At 60.2% G+C, this 27788-nt stretch overlaps 5 protein-coding genes across 16 annotated transcripts in view; all 5 read left to right on the forward strand.

The window, feature by feature from the left end:
* Positions 1-4824, forward strand: part of ARID1A (AT-rich interaction domain 1A) — a 54172-nt gene extending 49348 nt beyond the window's left edge. For both annotated transcript variants that reach the window (XM_050983293.1, XM_050983292.1), the window contains exons 18-20: positions 357-1221; positions 1507-1637; positions 1873-4824. In XM_050983293.1, coding sequence (XP_050839250.1) covers positions 357-1221; positions 1507-1637; positions 1873-3597 — 2721 coding nt within the window. In that variant the 3' untranslated portion in view covers positions 3598-4824. The remainder of the gene's footprint in view (positions 1-356; positions 1222-1506; positions 1638-1872) is intronic.
* Positions 4825-6560: 1736 nt separating this feature from the next.
* On the forward strand, positions 6561-12425 carry PIGV (phosphatidylinositol glycan anchor biosynthesis class V). 4 transcript variants are annotated; one of them, XM_030232047.2, is made up of 5 exons: positions 6561-6709; positions 8063-8174; positions 9626-9776; positions 10403-11554; positions 11637-12425. In XM_030232047.2, exons 3-5 carry the CDS (start codon positions 9690-9692, stop codon positions 11931-11933), a joined length of 1536 nt encoding a protein of 511 aa, XP_030087907.1. In that variant the 5' UTR covers positions 6561-6709; positions 8063-8174; positions 9626-9689; the 3' UTR covers positions 11934-12425. The 4 variants fall into 4 exon arrangements, 3 of the variants coding, with proteins under 3 accessions (XP_030087907.1, XP_030087908.1, XP_050839253.1); XM_050983296.1 differs by lacking the exon at positions 6561-6709 and adding an exon at positions 6732-7117 and having other exon boundaries at positions 8063-8172; XM_030232048.2 differs by lacking the exon at positions 8063-8174 and having other exon boundaries at positions 6563-6709.
* On the forward strand, positions 7125-8055 carry LOC127060403 (uncharacterized). The gene is made up of 2 exons (XM_050983302.1): positions 7125-7648; positions 7729-8055. Exons 1-2 carry the CDS (start codon positions 7223-7225, stop codon positions 8026-8028), a joined length of 726 nt encoding a protein of 241 aa, XP_050839259.1. The 5' UTR covers positions 7125-7222; the 3' UTR covers positions 8029-8055.
* A 198-nt stretch (positions 12426-12623) lies between the features above and the next one.
* ZDHHC18 (zinc finger DHHC-type palmitoyltransferase 18) lies at positions 12624-23844 on the forward strand. Of its 8 annotated transcripts, XR_007779401.1 has the most exons (11): positions 12624-12936; positions 14870-15030; positions 16449-16598; positions 17298-17435; positions 17835-17883; positions 18196-18298; positions 19492-19601; positions 20330-20429; positions 22224-22315; positions 22849-22915; positions 23188-23844. XR_007779401.1 is itself a non-coding variant. In XM_050983299.1 (9 exons), exons 1-9 carry the CDS (start codon positions 12689-12691, stop codon positions 22263-22265), a joined length of 1101 nt encoding a protein of 366 aa, XP_050839256.1. In that variant the 5' UTR covers positions 12624-12688; the 3' UTR covers positions 22266-23844. The 8 variants fall into 8 exon arrangements, 2 of the variants coding, with proteins under 2 accessions (XP_050839256.1, XP_030087913.1); XR_007779398.1 differs by having other exon boundaries at positions 22224-22915; XR_007779400.1 differs by having other exon boundaries at positions 22224-22786; positions 22849-23844.
* A 2429-nt stretch (positions 23845-26273) lies between these two features.
* SFN (stratifin) lies at positions 26274-27639 on the forward strand. The gene has a single exon (XM_050983301.1). It carries the CDS (start codon positions 26448-26450, stop codon positions 27186-27188), a length of 741 nt encoding a protein of 246 aa, XP_050839258.1. The 5' UTR covers positions 26274-26447; the 3' UTR covers positions 27189-27639.
* Positions 27640-27788: the final 149 nt, after the last annotated feature.

Consider the following 27788-nt stretch of genomic DNA (forward strand, 5'->3'; position numbering starts at 1 on the left):
GATCCAACTTCCACATCGGGTACGGCCAACAAGGAGACAGAGCCTCTCCCAGGCCATGCCGTGGGGCAGATCCTCTGGCTCTGGGGCCTCTGCCCAGAGGTTTGGCTGTTTGTTTCATGGAATTAGTGAGGTTGGAAAAGACCTCTGGGATCAATGAGTCCAACGTGTGACCGATCACCACCTCGTCACCCGGGGCAGAGCACCGAGAGCCACATTCAGGCGTTTCTTGGAGAGCTCCAGGGATGGTGATTCCACCACCTCCCTGTGCAGCCCCTTCCAACACTTAAAGCCCTTCCAGAGAAACAATCCCGAATTCCCACTCACCCGGCCCCGTCTGTGCCTTTCTCTTCCCGCAGAACTACAAGCGGCCGATGGACGGCAGCTACGGCCTCCCCGCCAAGCGGCACGAGGGCGAGCTCTACAACGTTCCCTACAGCTCGGGGCAGGGCCAGCCGCAGCAGCAGCTGCCCCCGGCGCAGCCGCAGCAGCCCAGCCAGCAGCCGCCGGCGCAGCCCTCGCCGCAGCAGGACCTGTACAACCAGTACGGCAGCACGTACCCGGCCGAGCGCCGCGCCGGCCAGAGCCAGTTCCCCTTCCAGTTCGGCAGGGACCGGGTCTCGGCCGCCCCCGGCTCCGGCGCCCAGCAGAACATCCCCCCGCAGATGATGGGGGGCCCCATCCAGCCGGCCCCGGAGGGTCCCCAGCAAGGGGCCCTGTGGCAGGGCAGGAACGAGCTGGGCTACGGCAGTTACCCCAACCGGCAGAGCTCGGGCGCGGCGCCGCAGGGCCCCGCCTACCACGGGGTCGCTCGAACGGATGAAATCCTGCATTCAGACCAGAGGGTCAACCACGAGGGACCATGGCCTTCCCACGGGAACCGGCAACCTCCCTACGGCCCCTCCGCCCCCGTGCCCCCCATGACCAGGCCCCCCCAGTCCAACTACCAGACCCCCCCCAGCATGCAGAATCACATTCCTCAGGTATCCAGCCCAGCACCTCTGCCCAGACCTCTGGAGAACCGCACTTCTCCCAGTAAATCCCCGTTCCTGCACTCGGGGATGAAGATGCAGAAGGCAGGGCCGCCCGTGCCTGCCTCGCACATCACACCAGCAGCTGTCCAGCCCCCCATGATCCGACGGGACATCACCTTCCCGCCCGGCTCCGTGGAGGCCACGCAACCTGTGCTGAAGCAGAGGAGGCGGCTGACGGCAAAAGATATCGGTAAGAGGAAACTCCTGCCTTTCTGCAGGAGCCTTCTGAGGGATTGGTGCTGCCTTGGCCCTTTGGTACAGAGGGGCTCTGCTGGCTTTGAAAAAAAAACCCTCATTTTTGCAGGTTAATTGTGTTCTGAGCCCTTAGTTTGGCATTACAGACAGGTTGGTGGTAGACACAGCCTGTACATCATCTTAACCAGGCTCTGCTCTTCACAGGTCCAAATCAGTATCAAGTGTCTCCTTTTTGTTTTGAAACTGCAGGAGCTGGAAGTATCATGTGTTTATGTTACAGGAACTCCTGAAGCCTGGAGAGTGATGATGTCTCTGAAGTCGGGGCTGCTGGCTGAAAGTACGTGGGCCTTAGATACCATAAACATCCTGCTCTATGATGACAACAGCATAATGACCTTCAACCTCAGCCAGGTGGGTGCAGATGCTCTCTGGGGCAGGTCTTTGAAGTGCTGATGCTGCAGGGGTTTCTGTCAGCCAGGTGTCAATGAGCAGCTCCTGCAGCCTCTGTACCTGGAGCGCGGGGTGTGGGCAGCTGTGAGTGGTCACTCCCTGGCCTGAGTGATCTGTGTGTGTGCAAAGGCCTTCCCTGAGAGTTGTTTTCTGATCGCTGTTCCTTCCTCCCCTCCTGTTTTTGTCCCCCCTGTAGCTGCCAGGCTTGCTGGAACTCCTGGTGGAATATTTCCGGCGCTGCTTGATCGAGATCTTTGGAATCCTGAAGGAATACGAGGTAGGAGACCCAGGGCAAAGAACACTATTAGATCCAGAAAGGTTCTGCAAATCTTCAGCTTCCTCCCCTGAAGAAGGGGAGGAGGACGATGAGCCACGGAGCCTGAACTGTGAGGAGGAAGAGGAGGATGAGGAAGAGGAGGAGGCTGCGTTTTCGAGCAAGGACAAAGTACCTCTAGAGAGCAGTGAGGAGAAGCTAGTGAGTAAATTTGACAAGCTTCCAGTGAAGGTGGTGCAGAAGAACGACCCCTTCGTGGTGGATTACTCGGACAAGCTGGGCCGGGTGCAGGAGTTCGACAGCGGGCTCCTGCACTGGCGCATCGGCGGCGGGGACACCACCGAGCACATCCAGACACACTTCGAGAGCAAGACCGAGCTGCCCTTGCCTCACAAACGAGCTTCCTGCTCCTCTGCCTTGAGGAAACGTTCAGCAGCCGAGAGCAACCCGAGCCCCAGGGAAGGGGAGGCTCCCGCGCCCGACGGCTCCTCGGAGAAGAGGATAACTGCCACCATGGACGACATGCTCTCGGCACGCCCGGGCTCCCTGGCAGGGGAGGAGGAAGAGGTCAAAGCTTCGGAAACGGCCAAGGAGAGCAGCAAGTTTCCCTTTGTCATCAGTCCAGCTCAGAGCCACAGAAATATAAAAATCCTGGAGGACGAACCCCACAGTAAGGACGAGACGCCGCTCTGCACCCTCCTGGACTGGCAGGACTCTCTGGCCAAGCGCTGCATCTGCGTCTCCAACATCATCAGGAGTTTATCGTTTGTGCCAGGCAATGACTTTGAAATGTCCAAACACCCTGGGCTGCTGCTGATTCTAGGGAAACTGATCCTCCTACACCACAAGCATCCCGAACGCAAACAGGCCCCCCTGACCTATGAGAAGGAGGAGGAGCAGGACCAAGGGGTGAGCTGCAACAAGGTGGAGTGGTGGTGGGACTGTTTGGAGATGCTGCGTGAAAACACACTGGTCACGTTGGCCAACATTTCTGGGCAGCTGGACCTCTCCCCTTACCCGGAAAGCATCTGTTTGCCTATCCTGGATGGACTCCTCCACTGGGCAGTGTGTCCCTCAGCAGAGGCCCAGGATCCCTTTCCTACACTGGGACCCAACGCTGTCCTCTCCCCTCAGAGACTGGTTTTGGAAACACTCAGCAAACTCAGCATCCAGGACAACAACGTGGATCTGATCCTGGCCACGCCGCCGTTCAGCCGCCTGGAGAAGCTGTACAGCACCATGGTGCGGTTCCTCAGTGACAGAAAGAACCCGGTGTGCCGGGAGATGGCCGTGGTGCTGCTGGCCAACCTGGCCCAGGGGGACAGCCTGGCCGCCAGAGCCATTGCTGTGCAGAAGGGCAGCATTGGCAACCTGCTGGGCTTCCTGGAGGACAGCCTGGCCGCCACACAGTTCCAGCAGAGCCAGGCGGGGCTGATGCACATGCAGAGCCCTCCCTTCGAGGCCACCAGCGTGGACATGATGCGCCGCGCCGCCCGCGCGCTGCTGGCCCTGGCCAAGGTGGACGAGAACCACTCGGAGTTCACCTTGTACGAGTCGCGGCTCTTGGACATCTCCGTGTCGCCTTTGATGAACTCTTTGGTTTCACAAGTTATTTGTGATGTACTGTTTTTAATTGGCCAGTCATGACAGCTGTGGGATCCGAGCCCCCGTGTGCGTGTGCGTGAGTGGAGAACTTAGAAACTGACTGTTGCCCTTTATTTATGCAAAACCACCTCAGAATCCACTGTCTGCCCTGCGCTGTCCTGCTTCTCCCTCGGGGAAGGACCTCCCCGGCCCCTCTCCCCTTCCCTGCCCCTCAGATTTGTCCCCAATCCCTTATTAAAGGAGACAAAGTTCTGTCTACATAGAAGACTTTTTTTATTTTAACCAAAGTTACTGTCGTTTACAGTGAGTTTGGGGAAAGACGACTTGCCGTGTTATCCCATTGACAGGCACCACTTTCATAACTGTTTTTAATGGTAAACTCTGAAGGACAAAAAGTGACTGCTGAACTCTGTGTGGTTTATCGTTGTACATTCACAATCTTGCAGGAACCAAGAAGTTACCAGTTGTGAACAGACCTTGTCCAAGGGAGGCCTGTGCAGTAGCGTGTAGAACTCCATGTACTGTACACCTTAAACTGTAAACATACTGTAATAATGTCTCACATGGATAAAAAAAAAGAAAAAAACGCTGGATCAGCAGCAAGCTGTAGTTTTTAAAAATGTTTTTAGTTAATGTTGAGGAGAAAAAAAGGCTTTTCCCCCAAAGTATAATGTGTGAACCTACAACACCCTGACCTCTTTCTCTCTTCCTCCTTGATTGTATGAATAACCCTGAGATCACCTCTTAGAACTGGTTTTAACCTTTAGCTGCAGCCCAGCGCTGCCACGTGTGTATATATATATGACGTTGTACATTGCACATACCCTGAGACTCCTGCAGTTTTGTCCCTCCCACCCTTTATAGTATGACGAGTTAACGAGTTGATGACCTGCAAAAGCGAGACACAATTATTTAATCTCTTGCCAGACATCCCTCCCTGGAGGATGCTGTACAGGTCTCTGTGTATAAAGTCATTGCTGTCTCAGCAGCCAATCAACTTATAGTTTATTTTTTTCCTGTTTTTGTTTTCTTTCTAATCGAGGTGTGAAAAAGTTCTAGGTTCAGTTGAAGTTCCTGATGAAGAAACACAATTGAGATTTTTCAGTGATGAATTCTGCATATTTGTATTTCAGACGATGTAGCTAAAAACTTGATGTAAATTCCTCCCTTTTTTCCTTTTTTGGCTTAATGAATATCATTTATTCAGTATGAAATCTTTATACTATATGTTCCACGTGTTAAGAATAAATGTACATTAAATCTTGGTAAGATGTTTGTAAGGGTTTTTTTTATTGGCAGGACAGGGAGGGCAGCTCAGTGCTGCCAGGTGATGCTCGAGGCCTGCCCTGCTCAGGAGCTCTGATGCTGCTTGCTCCGACTTGGCTTTCCCTGCTGGATTTTTCCTCAGGAGCTGCCCAGGCTCAGGATTTGCAGCGTGAGGTGAAGCTGTTGTTGCCAGGGAGGGAAGGGCCTTGCTGGGAGGGGAGGCAGTTCCCTCCCAGCTCTGTAAAATGGAAAATTTTCCTTCCCCTCGCATTTTTCACATTTTCTTGGGAGCGTGGCACAGACGCCTGACCTCCTCCCGAGCCGGGCCTTTCCAGCAGACAGAGCTCCCAGGCTGTCCTGCAGCAAGCAGGCCAAGCCCAGGCTGTCTGGGTGAGGATCTGCAGTTACAGGCTGTGGAAGCAGGTATTTCATTTAGCCCGAGGCTCTGTCCTCAGTGGATACTGCAAGTAGGGTAGCTAGAACTGCTCTGAGCTCATTAAAGAAAAACCAGCTTTTTTTAAAGGCAAACGTCATTTTTGTTCAGAAATTCCCCTTGTTTTATCTTCCCAGTCCTGTCCTCAGGAGCTCTCAGTTCCCAGAGCCTTCATTCCTCAGACTTCAGGTTCCTGGGAGCGACTGTGCCAAAATCAAAGAGTTTTTTTCCTGAAAAGTCTTGTCTGTCAGCAGGAATGGTGGGAGCTCTTCCTGGCAGGAGAGTCCTTCCAGTGGATTGCTCAAAAGGCAGGAACGGCGCCGGGCTTCCTTGGCTTCAGGAAACGCTGGCACCCAGGATTGTGCTGGGCTCTGGCAGGGCACACCCAGCTGCCCTGACAGTCCATTGTGTGTTCCAGGAGCTGTGCTGAGCCTGATGAAGGCACCTGGAAGTTGTGCTGCTGTTCCTGGACAGCGAGGAGCCAGCAGTGACCTGGAGGCAGGTAACGAGGGAGGAGAGGAAGGAGCGCTCCTCAAGACCCATTCCACCAGAATTCTGCACCCAGCTGATCCCAGGGGAGGAATTCTGCTCCCCCATCACTGGTGTGGGCACAGCCGCAGCCCCTGTGCACTTCTCCAAGGGTGAAAATGAAGGGCAGAGAAGAGAAATGAGTAAAATGACAAGAGTGTGGCCCTGGGGGAGCCACGCCTGAGCCCACCGTGGCTGCCCGCAGCTCAAACCCTGGATGCTGTGGGCCGGATCTGTACCCGAATCCTTCCATCCCAGGAATTCCTTCACACACCTTTGGACCCCAGTCGCTCTGCTGTTCCCCATTTTTTTGCCAGCAAAGAAAACGTGGATTCTTCAAAGTCTGACGCCCGATGAAGTGCTCAGGGAGTCTCCTTAATGGTTTTTCCTTCACCCCCGGTGGATCCGGGCCGGCCCGGATCCTGAGGGCTTTACTGAGGGCTCGGGCTGAACTCAGGTTTTCCCCTTTGCTGGCAAAAATGGGGAACGGCAGAGCGGTCCGGTCAGAGAGAAGCGTGTAACGAACTGCCCTAGGAATGGAAAGATTCGGGTGCAGAGCGTGAGGGATCGGCATTCAGGCCGCCCTCAGGTCCTTGCGCTGCTGCTGGCGGGGCCCAGCCCTGGGCCTGTCCCGGTTCCGGTTCTCCGTCCTGGCCCGGCTCCCCCGCCCGCCCTCAACAAAGATGGCGCCGCCCGCCCCTTCCCCACACGCGCGCGCCGCCGGAAGGGGCGGTGCCGGAAGCAGCGCGCGCAGGAGCAGGGGGCGGTGCCAGGGAGCCGCGCGCGCGCCTCCCTCCGTCCCTCCGCAAGGGGGCGCTGCGGCACCGGAACCGGGATCGGAGCCGGGACCGGGATCGGAGCCGGGACCGGAACCGGGGTGTCCCCCACCGCCCTCGGCCCGACCCCGGGACCGGCAGGAGCCGCACGGTGAGGCCCGAGGGGCCGGGTCAGGCGCGGGGTCGGGCGGGGTTCGTGTCCCGGGCAGCGCCGTGCGGCCCCGCCGGCGGCAGGAGCGGCACCGGCGGGCTGGAGGCGGCCCGGGACGGCCCCGTGTGCCCAGGGACGGGCGGTCGGCGCTCCCTCCCGTGTCCGGCCGCTCCTCAGTTGAACGGGAGCTGTCCCTGATGCCGAGCAGCCCCGGCCGGTCCTGCCTGCCGGGGGGAGCCGAGCCCTGCGGCCCCAGCGGGTCCGGCTGCCGGAGAGCAGCGGCGGAACCGGCCCGGGCAGTCCCGGGATGGGCTGGGCACGGCAGGGGCTGCCCCGTCCCTGTGCCGGGCTGGAGCCGCAGCCGAGCCTGCAGCGAGCCGGGCACAGCCGGGTTCTGACCCAGAGCAGGTTCGGTTCACGCCGTGCGCTGTGCACGGGCCGAACCCGCTCCCGTTTGAGTCCAGAGCCAGGGAAGGCAGCGCTGCTGGAGCCGCAGCTGCACCGGGCAGGGGGATGGCCGAGAGCGCAAACGGCATTTCCCAAATCCTGCTCCGTTCCTTTGGCGTCCTGCTTAGGAGGGGTTTTAGAACGTGTCTGGAGGGTCTGTTGGGCTGGGGAGGTGCCGGTGCCCGGACCGTGCAGGGATGCGGGCTGGGGAGGTGCCGGTGCCCGGACCGTGCAGGGACACGGGCTGGGGAGGTGCCGGTGCCCGGACCGTGCAGGGACACAGGCTGGGGAGGTGCCGGTGCCCGGACCGTGCTGGGATGCGGGCTGGGGAGGTGCCGGTGCCCGGACCGTGCAGGGATGCGGGCTGGGGAGGTGCCGGTGCCCGGACCGTGCAGGGATGCGGGCTGGGGAGGTGCCGGTGCCCGGACCGTGCAGGGATGCGGGCTGGGGAGGTGCCGGTGCCCGGACCGTGCTGGGATACAGGCTGGGGAGGTACCGGTGCCCGGACCGTGCAGGGATGCGGGCTGGGGAGGTGCCGGTGCCCGGACCGTGCTGGGACGCGGGCTGGGGAGGTACCGGTGCCCGGACCGTGCAGTTTCAGCGGGCTGGAGCAGCATCCCGGACCCTGCCGGCCGTGGCGGGGCGATGCCGTTGTGGCGAGCGGCTGCTGCCACCGGCTGGTCCCTGCCCTGCACTGCGGCTGCACGGATCCGCCGCTCCCGTCCCGTCCTCCTTCACCGGCCGATGCCACATCCCTCTCTCAGCGCCGCTTCCAAACTGTGATTCACAGAGAGCCAAGAGAAGCGCAGAACCCAGAGGGAAAAACATCTTTAATTCAGACTTTGCACGTTTTTCTGCCGGAATATTTTTAACGCCCTTCTCCCTCTCTTTTTTGTGCTCGTGCAGGTGCTCTTTCCCACAGGATTTTTGGGGCAGAGCCATTCCCGACGCTGCGTTCTGGATCCAAACGGGGCTTGTGGGCTGCAGCTCTTTTGAAGGCTTTGCTCTGTCACAAGGTGTGCTGCGTCGTGACAGGAACAGGCTTTTTAAAGCTGTTTGCTTTGAGCTCTCTTGGCACATTCAGGCGAGGCTTTTTCTCTGCTTTTTGAAAAAACTATATTTAAAGTGCCGGGACGATTTTTGCTGTTGTGCTTTAATAGGATTTGCAGCTGTGAATGTGCTTTAAAAGAGTTTACAGCTGGGCTGAAGTGTCCCCTCGCTCAAAATAACGTCACAGCTTCGTGATGCAGGAGAATGTGCCTCCCACCAGTTGCTTTGTGAGTGCTGGGGAGCACAAGGGGAATAGGAGCAGCCCCAAAACTTTTATTTGTGGTTAAACAGGAAGCATAACCCTGTGGTTGGGGATTGGAGCTGTCAGTGAGCCGGTCTGGATCTTGGTTTTTGCCTTGCTGATGATCTGCTCTCTGCCCTCTCGTGCAGTTTCAGCCTGGCAGGGTTTTTTCTCCACAATGGCACTAGGGAAATGTCAGTGATTTTAGGTTGTGGAGCGATGGGTTTGGGGATCTCTGTGTGCTGCAGAGTGCTGGAGCAGACAGAAGGGCAGGATGTGGTGTCATGGGACCCAGCGAGAGCTGTGGGCTGTGTGTTTCTCTAACTGAAAGCAGTTGGTGGCCGGGGAACCAACGGAAGAAATGTTTTATCTTGAAGAGCTGCACAGCAGATCCTGCCTGCCTCCCATGGCTCGGGGCCAGGGATCAGAGCTGGGCCACCAGGACATGCAGGCACTGAACTGGGGAGGCTCACCAGAGAGGATGAAATCCCTCAGGCGAGGTTTGCAGGGAGGAAGTGGATGGGTGGACTCAGAACGTGCAGTGTGCCTGGCAGGCAGGTGCCAGGAGCTTTGCCAAAACACTGGAGAACTGCAGGTGGTGAGGGTGGAGTGGCACAGAGTTTGTGTCCTGCCAGTGCTGCCAGTGCTGGGGGAAGCTGAGTGCCTGAATTCCACCCTGCTCTGGCAGAGCTGGTGCCATGGAGCCAGCTGAGTAAATCCATTCCTGGCTTCCCAGGGGCAAACACAGAGCAGGAGAGAGGAGGGAGCTCCTGGCAGCTCCACTCAGCAACTGCTTACACGGGGGTTATGCTCAGAGTCCGCAGGAATTCTGTCTCCATTCCAAGAAAAAGAGGCTTAGCTCCCATTCATTGGCACTGGATGTGTGTGAGGATGCTTGGCTCCAGCTGCTGGAGCTCCTGCTGAGGCAGCTGAGCTGCCTGTCTGCTCCAGGGATTTACCCCGGCCCGGGCTCAGAGATCACGCCCCAGCCTCTCTCCCTCAGTGTCTTGGCCAAGCTTAACAAGTCAGGGATTTTTTTTTTCAGTAGGAACAATATCAAAGAGGTCTCTGCATCATCTCTTCCATAAGTGACTTTCTTGTTCACAGAGACTCGCACCTTTCAAGTGCCTGACAGTAAATTCACAGAAATCCCTTTCTTTGTCCTCTGTGTTCACCAGCCCAGGTTTCCCAAACTGGAAGGAGGATTCCCCTGGCACTCCTGAGGCAGTTGCTGGCTGTGGGATGGAGCTGTGGAGCCGGGCAGACCCCCAGCTCCGGGAGGTCGTGTGGTTTGCCCTGCGCTGCCGGGCCCTGGCGCTGCTGCTGCAGGCAAGTCTGTCCTCCTGCCAGGGAGGCTCTGCTGGGGTTTGCTGCTCCCAGGCTCCTCCCTGCTGTACCCCTGGGATCCAGGAGCTGGTTCTGCACAATGGGGAAATCATCCTCTCTGGAGAGCCAACAGACTGTCTCCAGCCAGGGGTTTTACTTACAGGTTGCTGTTAAGTAAAATTGCATTAATCTCCTTGTGACTTGCTGTGTTTTCATGCTGCTGCTGCAAGTGGTTGGTTCGGCTCAAAGTGTGTTTATCCACAGAAAAGGAACAATAATCTCCTCCTCTACGTTCCTCCCAAGTCTTATTTCCAGAGACATCCTGCTCTGAGCATGGGAGAGCTTGGTTGTGACAGCCAGCACAGAGCCCAGTCATAGCCAGAACAGCTTTCCCTGGCCAGTTCTGCAGGGATCCATGCTGCATCCCAGAGCGTTATTCTGTTCAGATGTAAACACCCCAAAAGGCTGTGTGTGCACCTTTTCACAGCCTCGTGGGCATCCTGGGCTCCGGTCTCGGTGCCACCCTCACACCTTGTTGGAGCGCCAGGAGCTCTGGGTACCAGAGCATCTCTGGCAGCCTGCAGCCCTCTCTGCCATCCCTGCCAGCCTGCAACCCCCTTGTTTTGCAGGCCGTGTTTAACCTGCTGATCCCGGACCACGCTGCCGACGCCTTCTCCCCGCCGCGGCCGGGCCCGCGGGGCGGCTGGGACGCGCTGCTGGAGCGGCTGCTGGGCGGGCTGGGCCGCTGGGACGCCGAGCATTTCCTGTTCATCGCCGAGCGCGGCTACCTGCTGGAGCACAACTGCGCCTTCCTGCCTCTCTTCCCGCTGGCGCTGCGGCTGCTGGCCGCGCTGCTGCCGTGCCCGGTGCCGCTGCAGCCCCGCAGCCGGCTGCTGCTGGCGGCCGCGCTGCTGAACGCGGCGCTGGCGGCGCTGGCGGCCGCGGCGCTGCTGGCGCTGGGCCGGGCCGTGCTGCGCCGGCCCCGCCAGGCCTTCCTGGCCGCGCTGCTCTTCTCCGTCAGCCCGGCCGGCGTCTTCATGGCCGCGGCCTACTCGGAGAGCGCCTTCGCCGCGCTGGCCTTCAGCGCCATGTGGCAGCTGGAGACGGGGCGCTGGCGGCTGGGCGGGCTGCTGTTCGTGCTGGCCGCCGGGGCCCGGGCCAACGGGCTGCTCAACGCCGGCTTCGTGCTCTACCCGCGGGCCCGGCGCTTCGCGCTGCAGCTGCAGGGCACGGCGGCGTCCCCGAGGGAGCTCCCCGTGCTGTGCAAGCGGCTCCTCGGCCTGGTGTCTTCGTCAGCCCTGATGTGTGCCGCGATTTTCCTGCCTTTTGCCGCGTTTCAGTACTACGCCTACGTGCGGTTCTGCGAGCCCGGAGCGGGGCTGGCCCCGAGCGTGCCCGAGCCGCTGCTGCAGCTGGCACGGGACAAGGGCTATCGGGTGGCAGGCGTGGGTGAGGCTAAACCCCCCTGGTGCTCCCATCGCTTCCCTCTGGTCTATTCCTATATCCAGGACACTTACTGGAACGTGGGCTTCCTGAGGTACTTTGAGCTCAGACAGATCCCAAATTTCCTGCTCGCTCTGCCTGTCACCCTTCTGTGCTCGTGGGCTGCCTGGACCTACATCAGCACGAACCCCCGGCACTGCCTGACTCTTGGTCTAGAGAGGAGCAAGGGTGAAGAGAGGGGAAAGGCAGGAGATGGATTTTGTGGCCCTGCTGCCTTCGTGTACGTGGTCCACAGCACGGCCCTGCTGGTGTTCGGGTTCTTCTGCATGCACGTGCAGGTAGGATGGGGGATTCCTTGTGGGGCTGGGGCGGTGACAGCACAGCAGTTTGGGTGATTTCTCCTCTGCCTGTTGTCTCCAGGTGCTGACCCGCTTCCTCGGCTCCTCCTCTCCCATCCTGTACTGGTTCTCAGCTCACCTGCTTTTGGAACACGAACCTTTACTCTGGAGCACAGGGACTGATAATCCAGCCTCTGGGAAGCCTCTTCTGGGTAAATCTCACAGTTCTTCTGGGAAAGGGACCTCGGACAACCCCGTTGTGAGGCTGCTGCTGAACTGGCGATCGACTACCCCCCTCAGCAAGAGCATCCTGGGGTTCTTCCTGGGCTACTGGCTGCTGGGGCTGATCCTGCACTGCAACTTCCTCCCGTGGACGTAGCGGGCTGTGCTGGCACAGGCCAGCAGTGGGGCAGGAGCTGCTCAGAACTGGAACTCAGCTGCTCTGAAAGCCTGAGGTGGCTGTGATGACGCTGTCGTTGCAGTTACAAAGGTGTTTCTCCTCCGTTACCGTGTCCCAGGCGGGATGTTCTCTGTGGTGTGATGCTGCAGCATCCTGCCCCGCTCTGCTGGCATTGCTGACAGCCAAAATTCCCATCACCTGCCTGGGATGGGGATGCTCCTGGGTTCCTGCATCTCCGGAGGAGACGATGGCAGGCACGGGTTTGTGGCAGGATGGATTTGGGGATTCCCTGGGATGTGGTGTGGGCACGGCAGGGAGGGTCCAGCTGCCCTGAGCTGCTCAGACGGTTCCGGTTCTTTTTCCGTGGAGCCGGTTCCGGGCTCCGAGCCAGGCTGGGCAGGGGCACGGCGGGGGTGGCGGGCGCTGCGGGGGCACATGCACGACCCCAATAAACATGTGAAAGTTACCGGAGAGGCGGCTCAGCCCACTCCGCCGGGCCGGGCTCGGGGCAGGGGTCGGAGTCGGGGTCAGGGGTGCCGGGCCCGGTGCCGGGCCCGCTGCGCTCCCGGTGTGGCGGCGGGGCCGGCAGGGGGCGCTGTGCGGCGGGGCGGGGCCCGGGCTCGGGGCGGGACCGGCGGGGCCGGGCCGGGATCGGGGCCGGGCCGGGGCTCGGGGCGGGACCGGCCGGGCCGGGATCGGGGCCGGGCCGGGGCTCCGGGCGCCGCGGCGGGGCCATGAAGGACTGCGAGTACCGGCAGATCCCGCCCGGGGCGGCGGCGACGCCGGGCCCGGGCCCGGGCGGGGCGGTGGCGGCGGCCCCGCGGGCCGGAGCGGCGCGGCGGCCCCGCAGGAAGTGGGAGGTGTTCCCGGGCCGCAACCGCTTCTTCTGCGGCGGCCGCCTCATGCTGGCGCGGCACAGCGGCGTCTTCGTCCTCACTCTCGGCCTCATCCTGGCCACCAGCGGCCTCTTCTTCGCCTTCGAGTGAGTCTGGGCCCGGCGGGCTCGGGGCCCCGCAGCCGGGCGGGCTCCGTGCCTCGGGGCCTCCCCTTGCGGCTGCTTGTCCCCCCCATGTTCAGGCCTGCCTTTGGGGCGGCCGGGGTTAGCTGCCTCCCACGCTGGCCCCGTGCCGGGAGGGAGGTGGGCTGGGGGTCCCCTTCCCCCGTGGGATCCCCGCTGTCCCTCCTCCCCACTGTCCTTGCCCACGGTACAGCCCCCTGACCCCCTTTGCAGGCAGTCACTGCCCCATCACCTGTGCCCAGGTGTGTTTGTGGGGAGCAGAGGTCGTTCTGCGCCTTGTTTGCTAAGTCTCGCCCCAGGGAGGGGTTTAACGTCCCCCTAGGATGCTCCTCTGGCCTCTAAATACAGCCCCCAGGTCTCCCCTTTTGCTCCCAGTAAGAGAATTGGCCCAAAAGTGCACCCAGGAAACCCCCACGGCTCGTGGGCTTTGTCCACCACTGGGATCTAGGAGCAGTGTTTCTTCTAAATGTGAAACCCTTTGGGGTCTGCACTGGAGCTCGGCCCCCATTGTGCAGCAGAGGCTGGGGAATTGGGAGCTGCATCTTTCCTTTGAAAGCTGGTCCAGGGAAGCTCCCTGCTCCTGCAGCCTGAGGGAGGGGAGAGCCAGGAGCATCCCGGTGTGTCCTGTGCTGCCCTGGGGAGCTGGGGAAGGAGCACCCTGGGTTCCTGACACCTTGGAGGGTTCTGGTGTCCTGCCTCCGTCCCTGTCCCGGGAGGGATGGGAGCCACTTTTCCCTGGAGCGGGGGGCCACGCCTGCCTTTGGATCACGGCGTTATCCCTGCAAGGCTCGGAGCAAAGCTGCCCGAGCCTGCTGGTGGGGAGAGGAAAGCACTTGATCGCATTAGAGGTTCTGAGAAGTCAGATGAGCTGAAAGGGACAGGCAGCTGCGGGAAGCAGGCACGGCATCCCGATGGAAAAACCCCTTTCTCAGCATCATCCGTGCCCTGACAGCTCCGTGCCAGGTCGGGGGCTGACGGGCAGCTCAGCACAGTGAGGCTTTGTGTTCCAGGCAGAGCACACAGGACATCTGCTCTGCCTCCCTTCTTGCCGAGTCACTCTCTCGTGCCTGAAGATGCCCCGGGGCTCTCCCAAACTGTTATTTTAGGAGGATGCACAGACTCCAGTTTGCTGGGTGTACAGTAAATATATCTTGTCTGTGTCTGTATTTCATGGTTTCTGTGGGAAAACCTGGCACAGGGTGCCCAGAGCAGCTGGGTCTGCCCCTGGATCACTGGAAATGTCCAAAGCCAGGCTGGACAGGGCTTGGAGCAGCCTGGGACAGTGGAAGATGTCCCTGCCCATGGCAGAGGTGGCATGGGATGGTCTTTAAGGTCCAAACGAAACCATTTGGGGCTTCTATGATTTCTGTGATTTCTTGTTCCCTAGTGGGGCAGAGTGGGCTCTGGAGGTTCTCTCAGGAAAGGGGTGACAGCAGGCTCACGTCTCTCCTCTCACTGACCTTTCTGTCGATGACTGAGGGGCTCAGGCTCGGACTGAAGGGGTTTTGTTGCTTGGTGGGTGCTTTGTTCTGGGCAGCTGAGCTGGGGAGGTGAAACAAAAGTTGCTTAATCCCCTCAGAGTGCTGCAGAGCCTGAGCACTGCCTGCAGCCCTCAGGGCTGGGGCAGCCCATTCTGCGCTGTCTCTGGGTGCTCTGCAGGAGGGGACAGTGGCTCTGTGTGTGCAGGGCTGTGTCCTCGGCTGTCCTCACCTGCTACCTGTGAGTAACAGAGCTGCCCTGGTGTGGGGTGTGGTTGCACCAGTCCCCATCTCTGCCAAAACAGCCCCAGGCCAGCTGCTGAGCCCACTGCCCTGTGATAGCTCGTGGTGTGATGTCCCAGCTGACAGTGGGTCTGGGCAATGATTGATAACAATTCATTTTATTTATCTTTCAACAGCTGCCCCTTCCTTGCCAATCACCTGACCCTGGCCATCCCCATCATTGCCGCCGTCCTCTTCTTCTTTGTCATCAGCTGCCTGCTCCAGACAAGCTTCAGAGACCCAGGAATCCTGCCCAGAGCCACCCCCAGCGAGGCTGCAGACCTGGAGAGGCGAATTGGTGAGAGCTCTGATCCCTCTCCTGTTTTAGCTCTGTGTGTGCCTGTGCACCTTCCAGGCTCAGTGAGGCCCCTTCTTTGGGTCTTGGCTCTTTGGGTTTGTCCAGGAGGGAGGAAAATCCAGAGTATCAGATTGTGAGGCTTGGCAGTGTTTACCAGTCGTGATGAGAGGTGCAACAAGCTCCTCTGGCACAGCAGGCAGGGCCTCAGAGAGGATCTGCAGAGCAGCTCTGGTGCTTTTTGCTCCTGTTCAGTCCCAGCTTTTTCCCAGACAATTAATTTGAGTTGAAGGACAATTAATGCCTTTTGATATTGCCATCGAGCCTGCTGTGCTGCGAGGTGTTCTTTAGAGTAGGCTGATGTTTGTCCTCTTCTAAAAACTGCTCTGTCACGCTGGTCTGGGGACAGCCAAGGAGGTGTTTGCATCCAGGAGCTGAGGACCTCGTTGATGTGACAGGTTGGAGCAAATGCTTTAGCAGAGCTGATGTGAGACAGCTTGAATCTGTCCTGCTGAAGACAGATGCAAGGCAGTAATTCTACATCTGACTTTAAAAATGTTTCTTAAATATCCCCAGCCTGCTGATCTATGTTTCTATTTATAAGGGCCTAAAGCAGTAATCTGTCTGCAGATGCTGCCTGATGTGCCAGCTGTTACTGCTAATATAATCCACTTATTATCCTCTTAACATGCTCGCTGTTGCATCACTATTTACAAAGAATTCCTCACAGTTGGAAAGGTACTTTTTTGGGAGTGACTAAAAGGAATAACCCCTGAAACTGCACATATGATACCAGGGTTTCCAGCTCTTGCTGTGTACAGGAACAGTCTCCAGCCCCCAGGGAATAATGGAGTGCCAGCACACAGAGATGTAACTTGCAGTGCCCCTAAAGATCCTCAGTTTAAACCTGGAGGAGGAGGAATCCTCTTGTGCTACAAACACAAGCATGTCAAATTCCAGGGAATCTACTGAGCACTCACGACCTGCTGCTGTCCTTCCCCACAGTGATGGAGGCAGGTCCCTGCAGGCTGGGAGTGCTGCAGCTGTGGGGTGACAGGTTGTGTGCTGGCAGTGGCAGGGATGCTCCTGTGGCAGAGCCACACGTGCCTTCACCGCCAGGCTGCCTGCTGTGACCTGCTGGACATGCAGAGATGAGCTGGTGTTCCTGGGCTGCTGCTTCACACGCACTCTTTGTAAATTACTTGATGTTCCACAGCACTGGGCACTCGCTGCTTCCTCTTGGCATCCCAGCATCAGCATCACCACTGAACAAAGACAGGCCATAAATAATGTGAGGAGCTGAGTGGAGCTCTTGGCTGCCCACCCTGCAACAAATCCTGTCTTGTGTTCTGTTAAAGCCAGGAGAGCTGTGCCTGCTGGGGGTGGCACAGGGGTGTGAGTGTCCCTCCTTGTCCCTGCAGACAGCATGGGCAGCTCCACGTACCGTCCCCCAGCCCGCACCATGGAGGTGGTGATCAACAAGTACGTGGTGAAGCTCAAGTACTGCTACACCTGCAAGATGTTCCGGCCGCCGCGCACCTCCCACTGCAGCGTCTGCGACAACTGCGTGGGTGAGCAGGGCTGGGGAAAGCTGGGCAATGGACAGGGCATCCTGGGCTGGGAGGGACCCACAGGCACCACTGATCCAGCTGCTGGCCCTGCCCAGACACCCCAGCAACCCCACCCTGGGCATCACTGGAGCTCTGGCAGCCTCGGGGCCGTGCCCGTTCCCTGGGGAGCTTGGGCAGTGCCAGCACCCTCTGGGGGAGAACCTTGTCCCAATATCCAGCCTGGCCCTGTCCTGACACAGCTCCATCCATCCCCTCTGGTCCTGTCACTGATCCTGCCACTTATGTTCCTGGACAGATTGCTTTTTGCTTCTCCTGGAGGATTATAAACCAGGATATTGCATGGTCTGTCTCCTTTGCATTTAAATTGAAAGCAGCACTGGAGCAGTGGCTTGGGATAAGGGGCAGCACATCCAAGACTCGCTGGCTGTGTTTTCCCTGGTTTTGGGAGGAGGGTTCTGTAGAATGCAGTGCAGGCCTGCACAAATACAAAGTTTGCTGCAGGCTCCTCACTGTGTGTGGCCAGGCTGTCCCCAGGCTGGTACAGACACGGTGCAGACTTTGTGCCTCTGCACTGCTGCAGAGAGATTCTGCAGGGGGAGGATGGGTTTGCAGCTCCTCATTCTGGGGGGCTGAGCAGAGTCTGCTCCTTGCTGGGTGTGAGGGGGCAGGAGCCCTCCTCACCTCGAGCCTTTGTTCCAGAGAGGTTCGATCACCACTGCCCCTGGGTGGGCAACTGCGTGGGCAAGCGCAACTACCGCTACTTCTACGCCTTCATCCTGTCCCTGTCCTTCCTCACCGCCTTCATCTTGGCCTGCGTCGTCACCCACCTCACCCTGCGTAAGTCCTGCCCGGGGGCTGTGACTCCAGCTCAGCTCCGGGCCCTGCTCCCCTGGGACACGGCTCGGGAAGGGGCTGGGGGACTAAAGGGTCCCAAGGTCTGCCTTCACCTCGCTGCAGAGCGGCTTTGGGGGCTGGGGAGGGGCTTTGCTTCCCCAGAGCAGGCGAGCTGCTGGTGCATGCCCCCTTACCCTGGCAGGGAAGGTGACCAGGGTGACTTTCCCACCAGCCCCAAATCTCCTGGAGCCGTGTCCGGGCGCTGACATTCCTTCAGTGTCCCAGACTGCGGGTGTTCCTCAGGCAGACAGACAGATCCACACGGCCCACGGGGTGGAGTTGTGGCTGCAGGGGCAGGGCTGCCTTCTGGGATGCCATTCCTTGTTCTCTCTTGCTTTGCAGGCTCTCAGAGGGATGGGTTCCTGGCCACTCTGAAGACAACTCCTGCGAGATATCCTTCTGCTGGCAGCAGCTGCTCGGGGTGCCCAGCACCACTAATCACTGACAGAGAGGGGCCAGGAGCTCTTTGCAGGTCACCCTGGTGGCCTTTCCCCAAATTAATTTAGTCCCCTGGCTACCTGGGACTGAGGGTGGGTTGATTGCAGGTTTAGGTGGAAAGGGAAGAGCTGGAGCAGGCTGTGCCTTGGTGGATCCTTGCAAACCAGCTCAGGGAGTGGGAAGCTTGCCCAAACCTCCCCAAACAGTCCTCTGCCTCTCCTTGTGGGATGATTTTGTTTTGAGACTTCCTTGACTTCTGTTTCACTGTGCTGGAGCTGGTGATTTGTTTTTTCTCAGTCTGGTCCATTTTGGGCCTCTCAGGTTTTCACACTTACTTAGTCGCCTCCAACCTGACGACGAACGAAGATGTAAGTACCTGCGTGCCTGTCCTGCTGCCAGGCTGCCCACGACCCATCCTGAGCAGCTTTCAGGGCATTCTTGGCTGCCTCAGTGCAGTGTTTCACTGCCTGTGGTAGCCCAGTGCACAGCACACAGCCTGTGCCCACGGCTGCTCTTTCAGGTGGCTGAGTTAGAACCATCACGTGTGTGTTTTTTCCAGTCTGTTTGTGGCCTTGCTTAAAATGAGGAGTTGTGAGATTAAAAAAGGGAGGTTGGCCCAGGGGAGTATTTGGGTGTGAGCTTGGTGATCTGAATTCAGCATCCCGTGTAACCACGGGTTTCCCCTGAGACCCTGGGCCAGTCCCTTTGTGTCTGGCAGTTCCTCATCTCTAATTAGCAAGCAATGTACAGACATCTGATGAGATTTACCTTCAAATCTGGGCTGTGCACAGGCTCCAAGGCCCAAATGAGTGCCCTGAGTGGGGCAGATTGTATGGAAAAGCAGGATCTGTCTGATCCTCAGAATCAAAATTCACCCTTCTGGCCAGAAGTACTTGGAATCCTTGCTGGGAGCTTCCAGCACTGCAGAAAGTGTGTTTGTATCCCTTTTGGTTTTGCTTTTTCCCTTTTCCCCTCCACCTTACATTCAGAGGTGTGGCAGAACTGCTCAGGGCTGTGGGAGTGAAGCCCACAGTTTGTACCCCAGCACTGGGAGCCCCGTGGCTCCAGCCTCGTGCTGCAGCTGGGGAGAGGAAGTTGAACAAGAGGAGGAAATGTGCTGGTGAAGGTGCTGGTGCTGCTTCAGTGCAGCCTGTGGCAGCTGTGGCAGCTGCCCACCCCCTGTGCCACAGCCAGTTTCAGGGCAGAGTGGGGTGGGGGCAGAGGAGCCCCTGGGCTGGGAATCCCCTGGCTGTTTGTGCAGCCTGAGGGAGCAGAGCCCTGCTCTGATGGGTGCCAGCCTGAGAGACCACGAGGGCAGCTGCAGGACAGGGTGGTGTGGCAGATGGTGACAGTGGTGACAGCAGTGACATTGCTGTGCATGGGGAGGGCACAGCTTGGGAGCTCTGCAGCTGCAGGGCTGCCCTTCAGCAGAGGCAGCACGTGGCTGTGCAGGTGTCCTCCCTGTGCTCTGGGACAAACCTTCCAGCCCTGCAAGGATCCAGTGCTGTGTCACAGTCTGCTCTCCGTCCTTCCCCTCCTAATCTCTGTCCATCCCTTTCAGATCAAAGGGTCCTGGTCGAACAAGAGGGGCTCGGAGTTTGCCAATCCCTACAGCCATAAAAGCATCCTCACAAACTGCTGTGCAGTGCTGTGTGGACCCTTCTATCCCAGGTAAGAGCCCGTGGCCTCCAGGCTCTGGGAATTGCCTCCTGCCATGGGAGAGCACAGGACAGCTGCTGCTCGTCACAAGCTGGGGCAGCTGGGCAGAGTCAGGCCCTGCCCTGCCCCTCAGCTCCCAGCCTGCCTGGGGATGTGGGGATCCCTGGGGGATCCAGGCTGGAGTCCTGAAGCAGCTCGGTGGTGCTGACTGGGTGTAACAGCTGTAAAGTTCGGTTTATATTTTGTGGTTTATATTTTGTATCAGGCCCTGCTCTCTGCAGTGTCCCTGGGCTTTGTGGTGGGTTCGGAGGTGCCAAAATGCAGTGCTGCCATTCAGAGCTGGTCAATCTGTGCATTCAGGGAGCCAGGCTGGGAGGCTGTGGGGAGGAGAACAGCGTTCTACTCCAGATTGTTCCTCTTTCATGGGGTTTCATGTTGTGAAGCCCTTTGGCCAGTTCTCCTTTGGGTTTGTGGTGGCCCAGAGCTCCCTGTGGCTCCTGGGAGGGGGTCTGTGGCTCCTGGGAGGGGGTCTGTGGCTCATGGAGGGGTCTGTGGCTCATGGAGGGGGTCTGTGGCTCCTGGAGGGGTCTGTGGCTCTTGTGCTGGGCAGGAACCCTGTGCTCCAGCATCCTGCCTGTGCTGTGCTCTGCTGCTCCTGGGAGAGAAGCCTTCCCTCTGGCCTGTGAGGTCCCAGGCTCAGTCTTTGTTCCCTGACCTGCTCTTCCCTTCCTGTTTTGCAGTTTGATAGACAGAAGAGGATTTATCCAGCCAGATAGCGGGACCCCGTCCAGTCCCAAGAGTGAAATCCCTTCCCTTGGAGCCAAAACTGACACCAGCATGGTAGGAGGCATTCCCTAGCAGTGCTGTGCTGTTCCCAGTGCCTGCTGTGCCTGCACCTTGCTCCAGCCACTTCCTTCCCCTGCCTCATCCCCGGCCTCAGGCAGGACAGCCCTGGCGCCCAGAGCTGCCAAAGACTCGAGCCATGCGTTGCCTTCTTTTTTTACATTTATTTATTACTTTTTGTTCATTTGTTTCACTGTGATGAGGCCTGTCAGGGGTGTTGCCTGACAGAGCCCAACAGCTTGTGGGACCCTTGGGCTCATGCTGGAACAGGGGGTCCCCAGGAGCCCCCAGACCCCTGAGCTCCAGGGCATTGCTGTGATTCCTGCTGGGAATGAGATGGGCCATGAGATGGGAGGTGGCACTGGCAGATGATTCCCACTCGGGGCTAGGCTGGAGGAGGTGTCACCTCCCTGGTGTCCCTGTTAGCTCCATCCACACACTCTGCTCCCCTGGGCCCTGGAAGGGCTGTTCTGGCTCTCAGGCTGCAGCAGCTTCCCCTCTCCAAAGCTGCTGCTGTGCCTTGGTGAGCTGGGCTGTTCAGCTGGGAGGACTCTGGCTCCCAGCAGACCTGGAGCCAAGTGTGGATGTCCTGGGTGATCCCTGCTGGTGCTGTTTGCTGGCTGGGGCCGTGCTTTGGCCCTGCCAGTTGGTCAGACACGTTTTGCAGCAAGGACATGAGTCAGGGGACCCTCGTCTAGAAGGGAAGAAGAAACACTCTGTGCTCTGTGACTCTCAGAAGATGCACAAGGCTACAGGGGTCAGGTTTGGGAGCTGGAGCTTCCCAGGATTGTGTCCTGTCTGTGGGAGACCAAAAGGCAGCAGCAAAGTGTGTGAATTCCTGAGGGTCCTGAATTCCTTCCCAGTGGGGTTTCACAAGGAAGCAGTGAGGGGGTGCTGCTCTCTGATAAGCTCGTGGTGTGCTCTTGCTTTGGGTTTCTGACCAGCAGAGTGTCCCCAGGGCTGTCCCCAGTGCCCTGGGAGCCATTCCAGCTGCCCATCCCTGAGCACCACTCTGCACCCGGGCAGCCAGCTCCGTGTCCCTTGGCTGAAGGCAGAGTCACAAACCTTGTAGCAATACTTGAATCGTGTTACTCAAAGCTGCTGGATATTTTTGCACAATTTGTAGGACTTTTTTTCTACGTAGAACATTTCTGTGCTGTGCAGGGAGCGCTGTGCACGTTGGCACCGGGGCAGAGGCTCACAGTGCCCAGCTGCCTGTCAGGTTTCCTTGGATCAGACAGACCAGTTTCACCCTCGGGCAGGGGCAGCACATTTTGGGGGGCAGCCCAGCCCCCCTGAGCTCACCAGCGTCGTGCTTTGTACTCTGCAAGTGCCTGTGCCAGGGGGATGGCAGAGGAGCAGTGAGGAGGGGGTTACCAGGGGCCAGACTCCTTCCTGTTTTTATTTAAACCAGTTTCCTTTGTTACTCAATAAAATTCTATTTTGAAAGAGTTAACTGCTTGGATGATTATTTTCCTCCTTGAGGACAGAAGGGGGCAGGTGTGTCCCAGTGTTTGGCATCTCCCAGGTGCCAGCTGGACTCTGTTAGGCTCAGGCCTCACCTGGAATCTCCTGGAAGCTCCTGCTGGGAGGGATGAGCAGCAGCTGACGCTGCTGTGACTCTGCTGGAGGGAAGGGAATTTGCTGTCCCACATTTCCAGGCCGGGCAGGGGCTCATCCCCTCCCTGCTGTTGTCACCTCAGTGTCCTTTCCCCAGCTGGCATCTGTGCCCCCATGTGTGCCAGCCCCCGTGGCAGGTGTGAGGTGCATAACCTCTGGTGTCTTCCCCAGGAGGATGCCTGCCAGGACTTTGCCATTTCCTGCACAGCCTGACGGGATTTGCCCCTCCTCGGACGTTTGCCCTGGTTTCTGAGGGTTGGCTGGTAAGAAAGTGCTTCCTTCTCCCTCTCACCACTGCAGCCACCCATCTCCACTGCATGCCAGCTCTGGCCTGTGCTGCCATCCCCATGCCCCATCCATCCCACCAGAATCCACCCACGGGGGCGTGGGGCCAGGGCTGTGGGCTGAGGGGGGCACAGGAAGGCTTTGCCACAAAAGGAGAGGTTTTTCCTGGCTTTGTGCTGGGCTGGAGCCACCCAGTCTGCATGGGGACACTGTGGGACACTGTGGGACACTGTGGGATGTGGCAGAGGGCTCTGCAGCCTGGGCTGGCTGGGCCCAGCCTGCCGTGGCTGTGGGAGGGAGCCCCAGCCAAGGAGAGGTTCAGAGTTTGGAGGAGCCGTGGCCCCTGGGGCAGGTCTGGACCCCCATCCCTGCCCGTTCTATGGCCTAGGTGATCCCTCTGGCCCCTGGGGCAGGTCTGGACCCCCATCCCTGCCCGTTCTATGGCCTAGGTGATCCCTCTGGCCCCTGGGGCAGGTCTGGACCCCCATCCCTGCCCCGTTCTGTGGCCTAGGTGATCCCTCTGGCCCCTCTGCCCGTTTTCCTCTCCGCAACACCCGGTTCCTCCTCCTGTGGCCAAGGTAAGTTCCTTCAGGGCACCTTGGGATGGGATGTGTCACCTGTGGGCCGTGGGCTGCCCCTCTGCTCCCTCCCTGCAGCCCCCCATGAGCTCCTGAGCCTCAGTGGGGGCAGGGATGGAGCCCCCTCCTCTCTCTGCCCCAGCCTGGTGCCACTCTGCCGGCGAGCCTGGATGCTCGCCCTGCTCCCGCAGCTCCTCAGCTCCTCTGTTCCTGGCACTAACTCTCTTTTTATCTTCCTCCCCTCTCCTCTCCCTCGCTCCGGGCGGATCCAGCGCCGCAGCAGCCCGAGCCTCTCGTGGGGCACCCACGGGAGCCGAGCCCACAGCCATGACCACCTCGAGTGCCTCCGCTCGCCTCCCTCCGCCCCTCCCTGCCCCGGAGCGGGGGCAGCGGCCGCGGCTCGGAGCTCCAAGCCATACAGCCACCGCAGCACGGAGAGCAACGCAGCCAGCCTGGCCGTGCCCCGCCGCCGGACGGACCCGGGGCTGCCGGGGCTCCCGGGGCTCCCGGGGCCTCCGCTGCACGCTCGGTGACGGCGCCTCCCGCCGGGGATGCTGGAATCTCGTGGCTGGTGTCCCAAGGGGATTTTGGAAGGAGCAGGATCTCTCCAGAGCATTTACAGCCAAGCTGGGGGCACCAATCCCCAAACCCTCCCAGCCCCACCAAGCTGTGTCCGTGTGCCACAGGACTTTCCCGATGGGAATTCCTACCTGGTCAGTTCATCCCTGCAGCCCCCGGGCCAGCTCTCCCTGCCAGCCTCATCCCAGCACGGCTCTGGTTCTAAGGGAAGGGGCTCCAGCACCTTGAGCAGCCTCCCCTGGGCTGAGAGCTGAGTGGAGCAGCCAGGCCTGCCCCAGCCCTGTAGGATTCACCGTCTGTTTATGCCTTTTACTTTTGTAACAAAATGAAAGTTTCTCCTATTTAGAGTACTCTGGTGTCTGGCTCTGCTCCGCGGGTGGAGGGGAACGGCTCCTGCCTGGGCAGGCCCGAGCAGAACCGAGGGAAGCCACCGAGGGCTGGCACTGCTGTGCCATCAGCCATGGGGATGGGAGCCAGGAGCTTCCCAAACTGGGCTGTGGCACAGTCTGGGGCCAGTCCCAGCCATCCTCGGCCCTGCACCCTCCTGTGCATCCTCCTGCAGGCTGGCAATGAGCAAAGGGCAGTGCCCGCAGGACCCGGGGCACTGTGAGCAGCCCTTGGAAAAATGCGTTGTGCGCTGATGTTTTGGGAGCTGGCAGCGTCCCCGCAGCCAGGGGGAGCAGCAGGGCCGGGCAGGGTGGCTCGACGGGCTCTGAGCATCGCTCCAGCGCCGCTGGGAACGGCCACGAGCATCCTCTGCCTGCTGCCAGCGCCCGGCCCACGCCCGCCCTGGGCTCCCGGGGCTGGAGACGTGCACCGGCCTGGGCAGCGTCCCCAGGGCCGGGCTCAGCCGTGCCCCCTCCCCGGGGTGATCACAGATGGTTTGGGGTGCCCCTCCTGGCACTGCCCCTCTGCCTTTGAGGCACCCACGGGTGCTCTGTGGGGTGATGGTGCAGCTGAGCTCCCCTGCCCAGGATCTGGGCTCTGCCCCTCGCCCACCCCTGCTGGCCACGGCACCGGTGGTGGAGCTGAGCCTCCCTGAGCCTCCTCAGCCAAAATTGGGCAGCAGCTCAGCCCCTTTGGCCGGGGCTGCCCCAGACACCAGAGCCGAGGCTGAGCCATCCCTGCCCCACTCGTGTCCCTGCTGGGCAAGGGGGATCCTACCAGGGTCTCCCCGTGGTTGGAGAGCCCAAACACAGGGGGGCAGGATGGTCCTGGGCAAGCTGTGAGTCCTTCACCGGGCCTGGGGACTGCAGACCCCAAACCCAAATTATGGCCTTGCTGCCAGAAGGAGTGTGAGCTCGGATTAACCCACCCAGGGATTCCTGCCTGGGGTTTCCCAAGGGTAGAAGATGGATTTTGGCAGGCTGGTAGGTTGGGGTGACCCTTTGGCCCCAGTCCCACTGTGGAGGGCAGGTTTTGTGCCCAGTTCTCAGAGGGGCTCTGTGGGTCTGTCTTGTGTCCTGGGCAGAGGGAGGAAGACAGGCCGTGGTCTCCTGCTCACCTGTTCCTTGCTCCCTCGGGATCAGCTCACCATGGAGGGCCATGGAGGGGCTGTGGGCACCTTGGTGGGGCTGTGGGCACCTCACGCTGCTGCCACGGGAGCCCCTCAATGGCACCTGGGCCCCCCAAACCCCAGCACTTGTCAGGGGCTCGGCCGGGAAGGGGTGCACGGCCCTGAATCCCTTTTTCCTGAATTCCGGCGTGCAGAGGGGGTGATGTGAAGGCTGGGGGTGTTTTCCTGGGCTTGAAGAGGTTGGGAAAAGCATCCTCACGGCTTTCCTTCCTCCTCCATCCCAGCAGGGTTGGCTGGGGCAGTGCAGGGGGATTGCGGGGTGCTCCCGGCCGGGTGTCGGCAGGCAGGAACAAAGCGGCGAGAGCTCACGGAAAGAATCACAACCCCCTTTTCGCCTTGGCCCGGAGCCGCCCGCCCCGCCCTGCCCTTCCCGCACGCTCCCGCACGGAGATAAGGCCGGGCCGGGGCCGGGGCTGCGCCAGCGCCCGGCGTGTGGCAACAGGCTCGGAGTGAAACTCAGCGCAAGGCGCAGCTCAGATCCCTATCGGGCACCGCGGCCCACGGCCAGCCCGGAACAGCCGAAATCCTGCAGGAGCCACGGCTGAACCTCTTCATTTACAGCCTGAGAGAAGCGGAAGGTCCCCGGCGGGATGGGGAAGGGCAGCCCCGGGCCGGAGCCGCTGGGGATGGGGTCTCCCCCCGCTGCTCCCACCAGGGGCAGTTTTTGGGGAGGTCCCACGGAGCGGCGGCTCCAAGGGGAGCTCTGGCTGTGCCTCGCTTTTTGGGACGGCCCCTCCCGCGGCGCCTGGGAGAGGTGCGGAGCCTCTGCCTCGGTTTCCCCACCTGTGGGAATAAATACCTGCCCGTCAAGCCCTCGCAATTACTGCCGGGGCAATCACCATATTAAACCCGACTGTGATATGACTTTTTCGGGGGGGAGGGACCCATTTTTGCGAGCGGCCACACCCCGTGGCCCATTTCTCCGGGCTGGGGAAGAGCCGAGCGCTGCCCGTGTCCCCGTGCCCCCGAAGGACAGCGCAGCTCCCGCCGCCCTCCCGAGCGCTCTCAGGAGCACGAAGGGCGTTTCCCGGTGCCGGGGCGGGCGTTGGCTCTGGGGAGAGCCCCGGGGCACCCGCGGGTGCCGCACCCACGGGGAGGGCAGGGCGTTGGCCGCCCCCCTCGCCCCCTCCCCAGCGCCCGCCGCCCGCGGGCGATGATTCACCGCGATTTTCCTTTTAAGGCCGCGCTCGGCGGGGAGGAAGCAGAGGAGGAGGAGGAGGAGGAGGAGGACACTCCTTGGACCTGGCTGGCTCCTCCTGCTCTCGCTCGAGGCTCCGACGCGCAGCCAAAAGCGAATCCCGGCGGCAGCGCTCGGCAGAGGCTCCGACGGCTCCCGGCCCCGCTGCTCGCCCAAGCGTCCGCGCCCGCGTCCCAGCCATGGCAAGAAACCAGCAAGTGCAGAAGGCCAAGCTGGCCGAGCAGGCTGAGCGCTACGAGGACATGGCAGACTTCATGAAGGCCGTGGTGGAGCACGGCGACGAGCTGTCCAACGAGGAGCGCAACCTGCTCTCGGTGGCCTACAAGAACGTGGTGGGCTGCCAGCGCTCGGCCTGGAGGGTCATCTCCAGCATCGAGCACAAAACCGAGGAGGGCGACGACAAAGCGCAGGTGGTGAACGAGTACCGGGAGAAGGTGGAGCAGGAGCTGAACGCCGTCTGCAACAACGTGCTGGGCTTGCTGGACAAGTATCTCATCAAGAAGGACAGCGACACCGAGAGCAAGGTCTTCTACCTGAAGATGAAGGGCGACTACTTCCGATACCTGGCCGAGGTGGCCAGCGGGGACGACCGCCTGTCGACGATAGAGAAGGCCCAGGAGGCCTACCAAGAGGCCATGGACATCAGCAAAAAGGAGATGCAGCCCACGAACCCCATCCGCCTGGGGCTGGCCCTCAACTTCTCCGTGTTCCACTACGAGATCGCCAACGCCCCCGAGCAGGCCATCTCCCTGGCCAAGACCACCTTCGACGAGGCCATGGGCGACCTGCACACGCTCAGCGAAGACTCCTACAAGGACAGCACCCTCATCATGCAGCTGCTCAGGGACAACCTCACGCTATGGACAGCCGAGTGCGCCGGCGAAGACGGCGGCGAGGCTGGCGAAGAGCCCAAGAACTGAGCGTCCCCTGCCCCGCTCCAGACCCTTCGGCATCTCTTCGTGGTTTTTTTTTTTTTTTTTTGGTTGTCGTTTTTTTTCAATTTTTTTTTTTTTTTGGTCGGTTTTGGTGGGGAGGAGCCTCAGCTCCCCCCCCCAGCCTGGATACCGGGAGTGGGGGTGGTTTGGCAGGGCCCCTTCCTCCCTCTCCCCCATCCTCTGCTCTGGGGAGGGGGAAAAGAGGGAGAGGGGGTGCCTCTGTCCCGGAGAGCTGCCAGCCCCCAACTATTTAACATTTTTTTGTGGGGGTGTCAGGTCTGGCTTGTGCCAGCTCCAAACCCCCTGTCCCAGAGGGCTGGAGCAGCGACAGGAGGAGGTGAGGGGCTGGGCCGGGGCGAGGGGGGGTCCGGGCAGCCCCCCCATTCCGGGAAGGGGTCGCGTGTTGCCTCTGTGCTCCAATAAACCTTCTCCTGCACCTCTGCTCTCGTCTGCCTCGTCTCTCCCTGCGCACATGTCTGGGCAGCTCCATGTCTGCCTCGCCCCCTCCCAGCCCAGGGTGGGGGCAGCCGGGCCCCCCTGCCCTGGCTGCTCTCGGTGCCCCCCTGCCCTGGCTGCTCTCGGTGC

This window comes from Serinus canaria, chromosome 23 (assembly GCF_022539315.1).
Source record: "Serinus canaria isolate serCan28SL12 chromosome 23, serCan2020, whole genome shotgun sequence".
NCBI lineage: Eukaryota > Metazoa > Chordata > Aves > Passeriformes > Fringillidae > Serinus > Serinus canaria.